The following is a 16479-nucleotide window of genomic DNA, read 5'->3' on the forward strand; positions in this document are numbered from 1 at the left end:
CCACAGTGTCAGCGCAGCCATCTCCTGACCACGGCTCCACAGTGTCAGCGCAGCCCTCTCCTGACCACGGCTCCTACACTGTCAGCGCAGCCCTCTCCTGACCACAGCTCCACAGTGTCAGCACAGCCTTCTCCTGACCACAACTCCACAGTGTCAGCGCAGCCCTCTCCTGACCACGGCTCCTACACTGTCAGCGCAGCCCTCTCCTGACCACAGCTCCACAGTGTCAGCGCAGCCCTCTCCTGACCACAGCTCCACACTGTCAGCGCAGCCATCTCCTGACCACGGCTCCACAGTGTCAGCGCAGCCCTCTCCTGACCATGGCTTCACGGTGACAGCACAGCCATCTCCTGACCACAACTCCACAGTCTCAGCGCAGCCCTCTCCTGACCACGGCTCCACAGAGTCAGCGCAGCCCTCTCCTGACCACAACTCCACAGTGTCAGCGCAGCCCTCTCCTGACCACAGTGTCAGCACAGCCCTCTCCTGACCACAGCTCCACAGTGTCAGCGCAGCCCTCTCCTGACCACAGTGTCAGCACAGCCCTCTCCTGACCACAACTCCACAGTGTCAGCGCAGCCCTCTCCTGACCACGGCTCCACAGTGTCAGCGCAGCCCTCTCCTGACCACAGTGTCAGCACAGCCCTCTCCTGACCACAACTCCACAGTGTCAGCGCAGCCCTCTCCTGACCACAGCTCCACAGTGTCAGCGCAGCCCTCTCCTGACCACGGCTCCACAGTGTCAGCGCAGCCCTCTCCTGACCACAGTGTCAGCACAGCCCTCTCCTGACCACAACTCCACAGTGTCAGCGCAGCCCTCTCCTGACCACGGCTCCACAGTGTCAGCGCAGCCCTCTCCTGACCACAGTGTCAGCACAGCCCTCTCCTGACCACAACTCCACAGTGTCAGCGCAGCCCTCTCCTGACCACAACTCCACAGTGTCAGCGCAGCCCTCTCCTGACCACGGCTCCACAGTGTCAGCGCAGCCCTCTCCTGACCACAGTGTCAGCACAGCCCTCTCCTGACCACAGCTCCACAGTGTCAGCGCAGCCCTCTCCTGACCACAACTCCACAGTGTCAGCGCAGCCCTCTCCTGACCACAGCTCCACAGTGTCAGCGCAGCCCTCTCCTGACCACAGTGTCAGCACAGCCCTCTCCTGACCACAACTCCACAGTGTCAGCGCAGCCCTCTCCTGACCACAGCTCCACAGTGTCAGCGCAGCCCTCTCCTGACCACGGCTCCACAGTGTCAGCGCAGCCCTCTCCTGACCACGGCTCCACAGTGTCAGCGCAGCCCTCTCCTGACCACGGTGACAGCGCAGCCCTCTCCTGACCACGGCTCCACGGTGTCAGCACAGCCCTCTCCTGACCACGGCTCCACGGTGTGAGCACAGCCCTCTCCTGACCACGGCTCCACAGTGTCAGAGCAGCCATCTCCTGACCACGGCTCCATGGTGTCAGCACAGCCCTCTCCTGACCACGGCTCCACGGTGTCAGGACAGCCCTCTCCTGACCACGGTGTCAGCACAGCCCTCTCCTGACCACGGTGTCAGCACAGCCCTCTCCTGACCACGGTGTCAGCACAGCCCTCTCCTGACCACGGCTCCTTCCACATCTCCTGCCTCTTTGCAAAGCAGCACGCTCTTCTCCTGACATCCTCTGTGCTGCTGTGGCCGCTCTGGAGCTGTGCTCCTGGTGAATGGAGACTCGGCCTCTGATCTATAATTTATCTGACATTTTCTATATCAGCTGATGAATTATAGATCGAGATGTTCTGAGGTTATTCCCAGCGCTGTGATCCGTGCGATCGGGGGGCGTCAGGCCCGAGGCGGACATCTGTTCTGAGGGGTCACAGGGTGCGTATGACAAGTGGCATCACCCGCGTCTCCTTCCCCGGCCGCCATCACGGAGGAAACTTCTATCACTTTCTATCAGTCTTTACAGCGCCATTGCTCTCTGCCATCAAGATCTCTGCTTGTTGTCAGTGACTGAAAACCTTTATAAGGCGACACTCTGCTCCTGCACAACCTCTCTCCTGTCCCGAAAGTCTGTAACAGCGGAATACAGTGTAACGAACCCTCAGCTGTGCGTCAGACGATCAGAGCTGCCCTCTCTCCCCCACACAGTTCACTGCGCTGTCACACTGTGACGCATTTACCACTGGAGCCCGATCTGACACTTCTGACTGTAAACAGAGGCGACGAGGAGGAGGATCAGCTGACGCCACGCAAGAAACACGGCAACGACAACTCCAACTATACACCCGTCACACCATCACGGATGATGAGAGTATTAATACCCGATACTGAGGAAACGAGGCAGAACCCCGCAACTAGACGACCACAAGGAGGCACAACAAGCAGATGTTATCACTAAGGAACCATATCCAAATACCCACCCCAGAGCTGCACTCACTATTCTGCTGGTGCAGTCACTGTGTACATACATTACTGATCCTGAGTTACATCCTGTATTATACTCCAGAGCTGTACTCACTATTCTGCTGGTGCAGTCACTGTGTACATACATTACATTACTGATCCTGAGTTACATCCTGTATTATACCCCAGAGCTGCACTCACTATTCTGCTGGTGCAGTCACTGTGTACATACATTACATTACTGATCCTGAGTTACATCCTGTATTATACCCCAGAGCTGCACTCACTATTCTGCTGCTGCAGTCACTGTGTACATACATTACATTACTGATCCTGAGTTCCATCCTGTATTATACCCCAGAGCTACACTCACTATTCTGCTGGTGCAGTCACTGTGTACATACATTACATTACTGATCCTGAGTTACATCCTGTATTATACCCCAGAGCTGCACTCACTATTCTGCTGGTGCAGTCACTGTACATACATTACATTACTGATCCTGAGTTCCATCCTGTATTATACCCCAGAGCTGCACTCACTATTCTGCTGGTGCAGTCACTGTGTACATACATTACTGATCCTGAGTTACATCCTGTATTATACTCCAGAACTGCACTCACTATTCTGCTGGTGCAGTCACTGTGTACATACATTACATTACTGATCCTGAGTTACATCCTGCATTATACTCCAGAGCTGCGCTCACTATTCTGCTGGTGCAGTCACTGTGTACATACATTACATTACTGATCCTGAGTTACATCCTGTATTATACTCCAGAGCTGCACTCACTATTCTGCTGGTGCAGTCACTGTGTACATACATTACTGATCCTGAGTTACATCCTGTATTATACCCCGGAGCTGCACTCACTATTCTGCTTGTGCAGTCACTGTGTACATACATTACATTACTGATCCTGAGTTACATCCTGCATTATACTCCAGAGCTGCGCTCACTATTCTGCTGGTGCAGTCACTGTGTACATACATTATATTACTGATCCTGAGTTACCTCCTGTATTATACTCCAGAGCTGCACTCACTATTCTGCTGGTGCAGTCACTTTGTACATACATTACTGATCCTGAGTTACATCCTGTATTATACCCCAGAGCTGCACTCACTATTCTGCTGGTGCAGTCACTGTGTACATACATTACTGATCCTGAGTTACCTCCTGTATTATACCCCAGAGCTGCACTCACTATTCTGCTGGTGTAGTCACTGTGTACATACATTACATTACTGATCCTGAGTTACCTCCTTTATTATACCCCAGAGCTGCACTCACTATTCTGCTGGTGCAGTCACTGTGTACATACATTACTGATCCTGAGTTACCTCCTGTATTATACTCCAGAGCTGCACTCACTATTCTGCTGGTGCAGTCACTGTGTACATACATTACTGATCCTGAGTTACATCCTGTATTATCTCCTCCAGAGCTGCACTCACTATTCTGCTGATGCAGTCACTGTGTACATACATTACATTACTGATCCTGAGTTACATCCTGTATTATACTCCTGAGCAGCACTCACTATTCTGCTGGTGCAGTCACTGTGTACATACATTACTGATCCTGAGTTACCTCCTGTATTATACTCCAGAGCTGCACTCACTATTCTGCTGGTGCAGTCACTGTGTACATACATTACTGATCCTGAGTTACATCCTGTATTATCTCCTCCAGAGCTGCGCTCACTATTCTGCTGGTGCAGTCACTGTGTACATACATTACTGATCCTGAGTTACCTCCTGCATTATACCCCAGAGCTGCACTCACTATTCTGCTGGTGCAGTCACTGTACATACATTACATTACTGATCCTGAGTTACATCCTGTATTATACCCCAGAGCTGCACTCACTATTCTGCTGGTGCAGTCACTGTGTACATACATTACTGATCCTGAGTTACATCCTGTATTATACTCCAGAACTGCACTCACTATTCTGCTGGTGCAGTCACTGTGTACATACATTACTGATCCTGAGTTACATCCTGTATTATACCCCAGAGCTGCACTCACTATTCTGCTGGTGCAGTCACTGTGTACATACATTACTGATCCTGAGTTACATCCTGTATTATACTCCAGAACTGCACTCACTATTCTACTGGTGCAGTCACTGTGTACATACATTACATTACTGATCCTGAGTTACATCCTGCATTATACTCCAGAGCTGCGCTCACTATTCTGCTGGTGCAGTCACTGTGTACATACATTACATTACTGATCCTGAGTTACCTCCTGTATTATACTCCAGAGCTGCACTCACTATTCTGCTGGTGCAGTCACTGTGTACATACATTACATTACTGATCCTGAGTTACATCCTGCATTATACTCCAGAGCTGCGCTCACTATTCTGCTGGTGCAGTCACTGTGTACATACATTACATTACTGATCCTGAGTTACATCCTGTATTATACCCCAGAGCTGCACTCACTATTCTGCTGGTGCAGTCACTGTGTACATACATTACATTACTGATCCTGAGTTACATCCTGCATTATACTCCAGAGCTGCGCTCACTATTCTGCTGGTGCAGTCACTGTGTACATACATTATATTACTGATCCTGAGTTACCTCCTGTATTATACTCCAGAACTGCACTCACTATTCTGCTGGTGCAGTCACTGTGTACATACATTACTGATCCTGAGTTACATCCTGTATTATACCCCAGAGCTGCACTCACTATTCTGCTGGTGCAGTCACTGTGTACATACATTACTGATCCTGAGTTACCTCCTGTATTATACCCCAGAGCTGCACTCACTATTCTGCTGGTGTAGTCACTGTGTACATACATTACATTACTGATCCTGAGTTACCTCCTTTATTATACCCCAGAGCTGCACTCACTATTCTGCTGGTGCAGTCACTGTGTACATACATTACTGATCCTGAGTTACCTCCTGTATTATACTCCAGAGCTGCACTCACTATTCTGCTGGTGCAGTCACTGTGTACATACATTACTGATCCTGAGTTACATCCTGTATTATCTCCTCCAGAGCTGCGCTCACTATTCTGCTGGTGCAGTCACTGTGTACATACATTACATTACTGATCCTGAGTTACCTCCTGTATTATACTCCAGAGCTGCACTCACTATTCTGCTGGTGCAGTCACTGTGTACATACATTACTGATCCTGAGTTACATCCTGTATTATCTCCTCCAGAGCTGCGCTCACTATTCTGCTGGTGCAGTCACTGTGTACATACATTACATTACTGATCCTGAGTTACATCCTGTATTATACTCCTGAGCAGCACTCACTATTCTGCTGGTGCAGTCACTGTGTACATACATTACATTACTGATCCTGAGTTACCTCCTGTATTATACTCCAGAGCTGCACTCACTATTCTGCTGGTGCAGTCACTGTGTACATACATTACTGATCCTGAGTTACATCCTGTATTATACCCCAGAGCTGCACTCACTATTCTGCTGGTGCAGTCATTGTGTACATACATTACATTACTGATCCTGAGTTACATCCTGTATTATACTCCTGAGCAGCACTCACTATTCTGCTGGTGCAGTCACTGTGTACATACATTACATTACTGATCCTGAGTTACCTCCTGTATTATACTCCAGAGCTGCACTCACTATTCTGCTGGTGCAGTCATTGTGTACATACATTACATTACTGATCCTGAGTTACATCCTGTATTATACCCCAGAGCTGCACTCACTATTCTGCTGGTGCAGTCACTGTGTACATACATTACATTACTGATCCTGAGTTACCTCCTGCATTATACCCCAGAGCTGCACTCACTATTCTGCTGGTGCAGTCACTGTGTACATACATTACATTACTGATCCTGAGTTACCTCCTGTATTATACTCCAGAGCTGCACTCACTATTCTGCTGGTGCAGTCACTGTGAACATACATTACTGATCCTGAGTTACCTCCTCTATTATACTCCAGAGCTGCACTCACTATTCTGCTGCTGCAGTCACTGTGTACATACATTACTGATCCTGAGTTACATCCTGTATTATACTCCAGAGCAGCACTCACTATTCTGCTGGTGCAGTCACTGTGTACATACATTACATTACTGATCCTGAGTTACATCCTGTATTATACCCCAGAGCTGCACTCACTATTCTGCAGTTGGGGTCTTGGAGCTGCACCGCAACTTCACATTTCATTACTTACCTCCAGTTCCACAGATCGGTTGAAGTGCACGGTTAGTGTTTCCTTGATGGTTTCGGTGACGTTCTCAATATTTGATCCTCGCGATAAAACTGAAATACAAATACAAAGGATTGTTAATGCTGCAGCATACACGACAGATGCAGAGCAGGAAAGTGTGAAAGAATTAAGAATATAGCTCTGGAGGATCAGCATAATCCTGGCACAACCGGACTCACCAACAGTCAACAGATAAGGTTCCGGATTGGACACATCACACACGAAGCTCGGCCTTGTGGTGGCCACAGTGGTTGTAGCTGTGAGTCCAGAAGGAGGAGTCACCGGTGCAGGCAGGGTGGAAGTTACTGTCGTAGCTCCAGGAGTGATGATGGTGGTGGTAGTTACTTGTGGAGTGGTTGTGTCTAGGATGTTATGGGTGATAGCCGCCGGTGTGGAAGAACTTGGTGGGGTGGTGGTGAAGGGTTGGGCACTTGAGGTGGCAGTGGTGACAGGTAGAGTTGGGGAAGGGTGGGCACTTGGCGAGGCAGTGGTGCCTGTAGTGGTGACAGGTAGAGTTGGGGAAGGGTGGGCACTTGGCGAGGCAGTGGTGCCTGTAGTGGTGACAGGTAGAGTTGAGGAAGGGTGGGCACTTGGCGAGGCAGTGGTGCCTGTAGTGGTGACAGGTAGAGTTGGGGAAGGGTGGGCACTTGGCGAGGCAGTGGTGCCTGTAGTGGTGACAGGTAGAGTTTGGGAAGGGTGGGCACTTGGCGATGCAGTGGTGCCTGTAGTGGTGACAGGTAGAGTTGGGGAAGGGTGGGCACTTGGCGATGCAGTGGTGCCTGTAGTGGTGACAGGTAGAGTTGGGGAAGGGTGGGCACTTGGCGATGCAGTGGTGCCTGTAGTGGTGACAGGTAGAGTTGGGGAAGGGTGGGCACTTGGCGAGGCAGTGGTGCCTGTAGTGGTGACAGGTAGAGTTGAGGAAGGGTGGGCACTTGGCGATGCAGTGGTGCCTGTAGTGGTGACAGGTAGAGTTGGGGAAGGGTGGGCACTTGGCGAGGCAGTGGTGCCTGTAGTGGTGACAGGTAGAGTTGGGGAAGGGTGGGCACTTGGCGAGGCAGTGGTGCCTGTAGTGGTGACAGGTAGAGTTGAGGAAGGGTGGGCACTTGGCGAGGCAGTGGTGCCTGTAGTGGTGACAGGTAGAGTTGGGGAAAGGTGGGCACTTGGCGAGGCAGTGGTGCCTGTAGTGGTGACAGGTTGGGATGGGGAAAGGTCAGCACTCGATCTGGTGATGGCATCGATAGTGGTGACAGGTTGGGCTGGTGATGGAGAAGGCCAAACGTCTAGAATTTGTGGAGTAGTCAGAAGAAACACCGGACTCGAAGACGGCTGTGAGCTCCACGGCACACTTACTGTAGACGTTGGATATGTGGACGTTTGGCCATCTGTGGCCGCATAGTCAACAGTAGATTCCAAACTGATGGCAGAGGTGGGTGGCATGCTCAGGGCAGCGGTAAAACCGGGTGGCATCAAAGTATTAACTGAAAAGAGTGAAGTAAAGAACCCAGAGGAATCTGACTCCGGAGGTAAAGTCATGCTTTGAACCAAGGTGAGTAAAGAGGTCGGAAGAACTTCCTCAACCAAAGCACTAATGGTGTGATCAAAACCAAAGGATGAGGTGGGCAAGGCAGATGTGGTGGTATTCAGTGCAGATGATGACGGTAAAGGCAGCAGAGAGGTAGCACCGGTACTTGAGGTATAGAGGACGCTCGACGTCATGATGGTGGACTTCCAGAACTCAGACGAAAAGCTCTCAGTCCAGTCAATGCTCGATGGTGATGGTGATGGGAAGGAAGTGGAATTTAATGGAATGACCTCCATGCTTATCGTTTCACGTATAGACGTAGAGTAAAACTCCGAGAAGGGAGTAGTGATCATGGATTCAGATATTGAAAGTACAGACGATGATTCCTGAGGTTCATATGCAGATACGTGACTGGACCCCAATGGTGGGGAGGACACTGCCACTTCTTCCACTGATGAAGAGAAGAGGCCATCAGGCTCCAGGGTGGATACTAAGGTAAAGTACTTGGACTCCACAGAAAGAGATGTGGTTGGAGGGAAGTACATGCCAGACTCTGTTGGAACAAACGCAGGAGCTTCAGCTGTGTTCAAAGGTTCATACAGTGAACTTTCTAGTAGGTACAGGGAAGATATTTCTGTACTAGAAAAAGTCTCCAGATCGACAGAGGTCATGGATGAGATGAGCAGTGAAGGCATTAGAGTAGAAGTAGACTCTACTGAAGAAACCCAACGGGTCTCCTTTTCCGAGCTCGGGACCGAAGACACCAAGGTTACGAGGACTTCAGTAGAATCAACAATGTTGGTGAGATCTACAGAAGAGTCCATAAGATCTGTATATAGTGAAGGGATGAAAGGGGTTGGGAGAGAAGACAAAACAGAGTCCAGAACGTCAACTAAGGAGGTCTTCTGGCTGGTGATGAGGCTGGTCGGAAGAAGATCTCCAGGAAACCCTGAGGTTTGAATGCTGACGGTTTCCACATAATCCTCCGACCACCACTGAGTGTAGGTAACGTCGGTGCCTGTGGTGGACCACGTCTCAGAAATGTCAGGAGGCACTGAGCTTTGGAGAAAACTAGATGAGATTTCTGGGTCAGGAAAGTAGGACGTTTCATATGATGGAGATGTGACAGATAACGCCTCACTGGGGCTGGTGGTGGAATCCCGCAAGGTAAGCAACCCTAAATCCGAGAAGATACTAGACAATGGATATTTGGTAGCAGTGCTGGTGACCTCTTGAGTATAGGTCAAACTTGGCAATATACTCTCCACAGGGGTAGCTGGCCAAGATGTGGCAGAGGAGGCTGGTGTATAGTGTGCAACCATTGACCCTTTTATCGAGGAGCCAAAGAAGGAATCTGTAGGGGGCTGCCCAGATTTGGTGCTTTCCAAGGTGAAGCTCGAGGTGATAACTTCTCCATCTTCAATGAATATTGGAAGCGTTTCCATGGCCCATGGAGTTTGGTAGAAAGTATCCGGTGGTGGAACCGTCACATCGTCTTCTATAGTACCGCGCGATGCCATATTTACACTCTGCTCCAGGGTAACAGAAGAGGTTGTGATGTAAACACCAGACGACAGCTCCACAGCATCAGAGCGGGCGTCGTACATCTCAGAAAGCTGGGTTGTCGCGGAGTCTCCTATAACCGAAGCCAAGGATAACAATGGAGACATGGAGAGGCTCGGACTTAAGAAGACGTCATCAGGCAAAGGCCACGGGGTTCGGGTGGGTTCTACAACAGGCTGTGAATCTGGGAGCTGATGGGCGATGGTTTCTGAAGGTGCCAGTTCATTTGAGGAAATGGTTACGGGATTAACGTCCTGGACTCTCTCTTCTGGGACTGAAGCATTTTTGGTTACGGTGGAGTCCTCATCCACTTTCAGGAGCAGGGGACCAAAGTGGACGACTGCAAAAAAAAGCAAAAACACAATGAAGAAATCGCAATAATAGAAAACAAGTCATGAAAACAAGTTACACCAATCCCACCCCACTACTCTTGTTCTGTCTCTGGGGTCCGCACTGGCCTCCAAGCTTCCTTCCTCCACCGCAGACTGGTATGAGACCGCTGCAGTCAATCATTGGTGACTGTAGCCAGTGATTGGGTGGAATGGTCATGTGTCTGTGCCATCAACACTCGGTGTGCAAAGAACAATTCTGGTCGAATGAACTGCTGTAGCCAATCACTGGCCACAATGGTGATGCAAAGGTCACTGCTGTAGGAAGTGATTGGCTGCAGCAGTCAAATGCTTGTTCCAGCTGAAAGAATCTCAGAGACCGGTGAGAAACCCAGGCGGTAGTAGAAAAGGACCCACGAAAAACTGGTTAGTGAGTACACAGGTCATGCTGAGGTGCGCCGCCCCTTTAAATCTCAAACATTATAATAGTACAAATATTGAGAAAAGTAAAGAAATAAATATAAATAACAAATGTAATACAATAATTGATAATTACACAATAACAATGCTTCCCTAACATTAAAAAAATGGGGACGTCCTGTCCGATGCAATTACCAACATTTTGCCCACCGGGTCATCCTGTCAGATTCATCCTCCAGTGCGTTTCACACACCCACCGCGTCATCCTGTCAGATTCATCCTGTCAGATTCATCCTCCAGTGCGTTTCACACACCCACCGCGTCATCCTGTCAGATTCATCCTGTCAGATTCATCCTCCAGTGCGTTTCACACACCCACTGCGTCACCCTGTCAGATTCATTCTCCAGTGTGTTTCACACACCCACTGCGTCACCCTGTCAGATTCATTCTCCAGTGCGTTTCACACTCACCGCGTCACCCTGTCAGATTCATTCTCCAGTGCGTTTCACACACTCACCGCGTCACCCTGTCAGATTCATTCTCCAGTGCGTTTCACACACTCACCGCGTCACCCTGTCAGATTCATTCTCCAGTGCGTTTCACACACTCACCGCGTCACCCTGTCAGATTCATTCTCCAGTGCGTTTCACACACTCACCGCGTCACCCTGTCAGATTCATCCTCCAGTGCGTTTCACACACTCACCGCGTCACCGTCAGATTCATCCTCCAGTGCGTTTCACACCCACCGCGTCACCCTGTCAGATTCATCCTCCAGTGCGTTTCACACACCCACCGCATCACCCTGTCAGATTCATCCTCCAGTGCGTTTCACACTCTCCGCGTCACCCTGTCAGATTCATACTCCAGTGTTTCACACACTCTCCGCGTCACCCTGTCAGATTCATTCTCCAGTGTGTTTCACACACCCACTGCGTCATCCTGTCAGATTCATCCTCCAGTGCGTTTCACACACCCACCGCGTCATCCTGTCAGATTCATCCTCCAGTGCGTTTCACACACCCACCGCGTCATCCTGTCAGATTCATCCTCCAGTGCGTTTCACACACCCACCGCTTTATCCTGATTCACACTTCAGCGCGTTTCACACACTCCTCATTCCCTCTCATCTGACGCTTTCTCCAGTTGGACTCATACTCCACACATGCATTGCTTTGTCCTGTCCGATTCACGTCGTGTTTCTCATATTCCACATTGCATTTCAGTAATCTATTTCTCCGAACTCTCTAATTCATCCTCCAGTGCGTGTCACACAACCACCACTTCACCCTGTCAGATACATAATTCAGCGCGTTTCACACACCCCTCATTCCTTCTCATCTGACGCTTTCTCCAGTGCGTTTCAGTAATCTATTCCTCTGAACGCTCTAATTCATCCTCCGGTGCGTTTCATACATATATCACTTTGCTTTGTCTGATTTAAACTCTACACGGTCTCACATTCAGCTTCACCCTGTCAGTGTCATTTCCAGTGCGTTTCACACAGCTTCGTCCAGTCTAATTCATACTCCAGCAAGTTTAAAGCATCCATTGCTTTGTCCTGTCTGATTCACACCCCATCACTTGCTCGATTCATGCGCAGCCACATTTCATATACAGACACTTTGCCTGAAAAATACGCCAGCGCATTTCATACATCCATCACTTCACTCTGACCCATTTATTCTCCACAGCATTTTACACCCCATCACTTCTTCATTCCAGTTCATCCAAAGTGTTTCTCAACCCCATCACTTCGTCTTGTCCTGATTCACACTCCAGCGGTTTTGTCACTCCCGTTGCTGCGTCCTGTCCTATTCAGAGTGTTTCCCACACCCAGCTCTGTGTCCTGTCCGATTCAGTTTAGCGCGTTTCTCACACCCATTTTGGCGTTCTGTCCTATTCACACCAGTCGCTGTCCGGTTAATCCACCAGCGCGTTTCTCACACCCATCACTGTATCCTGTCCGGTTAATCCACCAGCGCGTTTCTCACACCTAGCGTTGGGTCTTGTCCTGTTAATCCACCAGCACGTTTCTCACACCCATCACTGAGTGCTATGCGGTTAAACCATCAATACATTTCTCACACTTAGCGTTGCATCCTGTCCGGCTAAACCACCAGCGCATTTCTCACACCCATTGCGGCGTCCTGTCTGGTTAATCCACCAGCGCGTTTCTCACACCCATTGCGGCGTCCTGTCTGGTTAATCCACCAGCGCGTTTCTCACACCCATTGCGGCGTCCTGTCTGGTTAATCCACCAGCGCGTTTCTCACACCCATTGCGGCGTCCTGTCTGGTTAATCCACCAGCGCGTTTCTCACACCCATTGCGGCGTCCTGTCTGGTTAATCCACCAGCGCGTTTCTCACACCCATTGCGGCGTCCTGTCTGGTTAATCCACCAGCGCGTTTCTCACACCCATTGCGGCGTCCTGTCTGGTTAATCCACCAGCGCGTTTCTCACACCCATTGCGGCGTCCTGTCTGGTTAATCCACCAGCGCGTTTCTCACACCCATTGCGGCGTCCTGTCTGGTTAATCCAACAGCGCGTTTCACACCCATTGCGGCGTCCTGTCTGGTTAATCCACCAGCGCGTTTCCCACACCCATTGCGGCGTCCTGTCTGGTTAATCCACCAGCGCGTTTCTCACACCCATTGCGGCGTCCTGTCTGGTTAATCCACCAGCGCGTTTCCCACACCCATTGCGGCGTCCTGTCTGGTTAATCCACCAGCGCGTTTCTCACACCCATTGCGGCGTCCTGTCTGGTTAATCCACCAGCACGTTTCTCACACCCATTGCGGCGTCCTGTCTGGTTAATCCACCAGCGCGTTTCTCACACCCATTGCGGCGTCCTGTCTGGTTAAACCACCAGCGCGTTTCTCACACCCATTGCGGCGTCCTGTCTGGTTAATCCACCAGCGCGTTTCTCACACCCATTGCTGCGTCCTGTCTGGTTAATCCACCAGCGCGTTTCTCACACCCATTGCGGCGTCCTGTCTGGTTAATCCACCAGCGCGTTTCTCACACCCATCACCGCGTCCTGTCTGGTTATTCCACCAGCGCGTTTCTCACACCCATTGCTGTGTCCTGTCTGGTTAATCCACCAGCGCATTTCTCACACCCATCACCTAGTCCTGTGCAGTTAATCCACCAACGCATTTCTCATACCCATTGCTGCGTCCTGTCACGTTAATCCACCAGCGAGTTTCTCACACTTAGCATTGAAATCTATCCGGATAATCCACCAGCGCGTTTCTCACACCCATCGCCGAGTCCTGTCCGGTTAATCCACCAGTGCACTTCTCACACCCATCACTGTGCCCTGTCTATTCTATTTCGGGCCATGCAGTCATTTTTAGCTGGCGGAATTAGGGGCTTATTGTGGCCGCCACAGATGCGTCCGAGGTCTATACTCCCCGATTTAAGACGACCCATTCCTGGAATATCTGACCGCCAGCTGTGACACCGACATTTTTCGCCATTTGCTCTACGACGTGTGAACATTTGGGATTTACACTGGACGACTTTTTTTTTCGGAAATCAATCTGCTCTCAGTGATGAGGGAGATAAACGGCAGGAAAAGACGGCGGACTCATTAATATTCATCCGATCGTCTCCTGGAAACCGCGCACCCCCAGGGACCTCTTCAGGGGGCTGAGATGGCGGCGCAGCAGAGACATCTAGAGACTCCTCACCTTGGACTGAAAAAATCCTCAGATGGAATCGCCAAGGAGGGCGAGACGGGAGGGGAAGGAGGACGGCGAGACGGGAGGGGAAGGAGGACGGCGAGACGGGAGGGGAAGGAGGACGGCGAGACGGGAGGGGAAGGAGGACGGCGAGACGGGAGGGGAAGGAGGACGGCGAGACGGGAGGGGAAGGAGGACGGCGAGACGGGAGGGGAAGGAGGACGGCGAGACGGGAGGGGAAGGAGGACGGCGAGACGGGAGGGGAAGGAGGACGGCGAGACGGGAGGGGAAGGAGGACGGCGAGACGGGAGGGGAAGGAGGACGGCGAGACGGGAGGGGAAGGAGGACGGCGAGACGGGAGGGGAAGGAGGACGGCGAGACGGGAGGGAAGGAGGACGGCGAGACGGGAGGGGAAGGAGGACGGCGAGACGGGAGGGGAAGGAGGACGGCGAGACGGGAGGGGAAGAAGGACGACGAGACGGGAGGGGAAGAAGGACGACGAGACGGGAGGGAAGGAGGACGGCGAGACGGGAGGGGAAGGAGGACGGCGAGACGGGAGGGGAAGGAGGACGGCGAGACGGGAGGGGAAGGACGACGAGACGGGAGGGAAGGAGGACGAGGAGACGGAAGGGGAAGGAGGACGGCGAGACGGGAGGGGAAGGAGGACGGCGAGACGGGAGGGGAAGGAGGACGGCGAGACGGGAGGGAAGGAGGACGGCGAGACGGGAGGGGAAGGAGGACGACGAGACGGGAGGGGAAGGAGGACGGCGAGACGGGAGGGGAAGGAGGACGGCGAGACGGGAGGGGAAGGAGGACGGCGAGACGGGAGGGGAAGGAGGACGGCGAGACGGGAGGGGAAGGAGGACGGCGAGACGGGAGGGGAAGGAGGACGGCGAGACGGGAGGGGAAGGAGGACGGCGAGACGGGAGGGGAAGGAGGACGGCGAGACGGGAGGGGAAGGAGGACGGCGAGACGGGAGGGGAAGGAGGACGGCGAGACGGGAGGGGAAGGAGGACGGCGAGACGGGAGGGGAAGGAGGACGGCGAGACGGGAGGGGAAGGAGGACGGCGAGACGGGAGGGAAGGAGGACGACGAGACGGGAGGGGAAGGAGGACGGCGAGACGGGAGGGGAAGGAGGACGGCGAGACGGGAGGGGAAGGAGGACGGCGAGACGGGAGGGGAAGGAGGACGGCGAGACGGGAGGGGAAGGAGGACGGCGAGACGGGAGGGGAAGGAGGACGGCGAGACGGGAGGGGAAGGAGGACGGCGAGACGGGAGGGGAAGGAGGACGGCGAGACGGGAGGGGAAGGAGGACGGCGAGACGGGAGGGGAAGGAGGACGGCGAGACGGGAGGGGAAGGAGGACGGCGAGACGGGAGGGGAAGGAGGACGGCGAGACGGGAGGGGAAGGAGGACGGCGAGACGGGAGGGGAAGGAGGACGGCGAGACGGGAGGGGAAGGAGGACGAGACGGGAGGGGAAGGAGGACGAGACGGGAGGGGAAGGACGACGAGACGGGAGGGAAGGAGGGCGAGACGGGAGGGGAAGGACGACGAGACGGGAGGGAAGGAGGACGAGACGGGAGGGAAGGAGGACGAGACGGGAGGGTAGGACGACGAGACGGGAGGGGAAGGAGGACGAGACGGGAGAGGAAGGACGAGACGGGAGAGGAAGGACGAGACGGGAGAGGAAGGACGAGACACCGCTGCGGTTTGTGATGAATTAAATATTTTCTCTTTGTAATAATCCAATAAAAATGATAATGATCTGTTTTATCTTCCCGGCGGCCGGATTGTGCACAGTCTGAACACGCCCTTTAAACCCGAGCTAGAGGCTCTTGTTGCCCACGGTAACAGGTAAGTGACGTCCATTTTATCACTAAATGAAAGCTAAATTCTGATTGCTTGCTAGTTGTCTGAACAAACCAATAGGAAAATGTCTTTCATGCATTGAGCTTCAATGAAAAAATGAAACCTTTCTTCTGATTGGTTGTCTTCTCACAACTTTAGGTTACCGTGGAATAACGCTAAAATGCAAAATAACGGCAGTAATGGCGGCGGCGTAATAAACATCTCATGGCGGTATGCGGAGACATCTAATGACAGCGTTTTGTGGAGGGGCAGCACAGTAAATATCAGTACCCTCACAGCGACAGGTGGCCGGTGACAGAACTCGCATTCTCCGGAGTGTCCACAACAAAGACCCCGAGGAGGGGGGCACACGGTGTAATGCTGTCCGCCAGCCATGGAGGGGGGCACACGGTGTAATGCTGTCCGCCAGCCATGGAGGGGGGCACACGGTGTAATGCTGTCCGCCCGCCATTGAGGGGGGCACACGGTG

At 52.3% G+C, this 16479-nt stretch overlaps 1 protein-coding gene across 5 annotated transcripts in view; it reads right to left on the reverse strand.

The window, feature by feature from the left end:
* The window catches only part of KIAA1549 (KIAA1549 ortholog), a 92675-nt gene that overhangs the window by 43825 nt on the left and 32371 nt on the right, over positions 1-16479 (reverse strand). For all 5 annotated transcript variants that reach the window (XM_073544034.1, XM_073544031.1, XM_073544033.1 and 2 more), the window contains exons 2-3: positions 6800-10045; positions 6585-6673 (exon numbers count right to left, since the gene is read on the reverse strand). In XM_073544034.1, coding sequence (XP_073400135.1) covers positions 6585-6673; positions 6800-10045 — 3335 coding nt within the window. The remainder of the gene's footprint in view (positions 1-6584; positions 6674-6799; positions 10046-16479) is intronic.

The sequence above is a fragment of the Dendrobates tinctorius genome, unplaced genomic scaffold (genome assembly GCF_039654945.1).
Source record: "Dendrobates tinctorius isolate UK_male_01 unplaced genomic scaffold, ASM3965494v1 ptg000136l, whole genome shotgun sequence".
Taxonomy (NCBI): domain Eukaryota; kingdom Metazoa; phylum Chordata; class Amphibia; order Anura; family Dendrobatidae; genus Dendrobates; species Dendrobates tinctorius.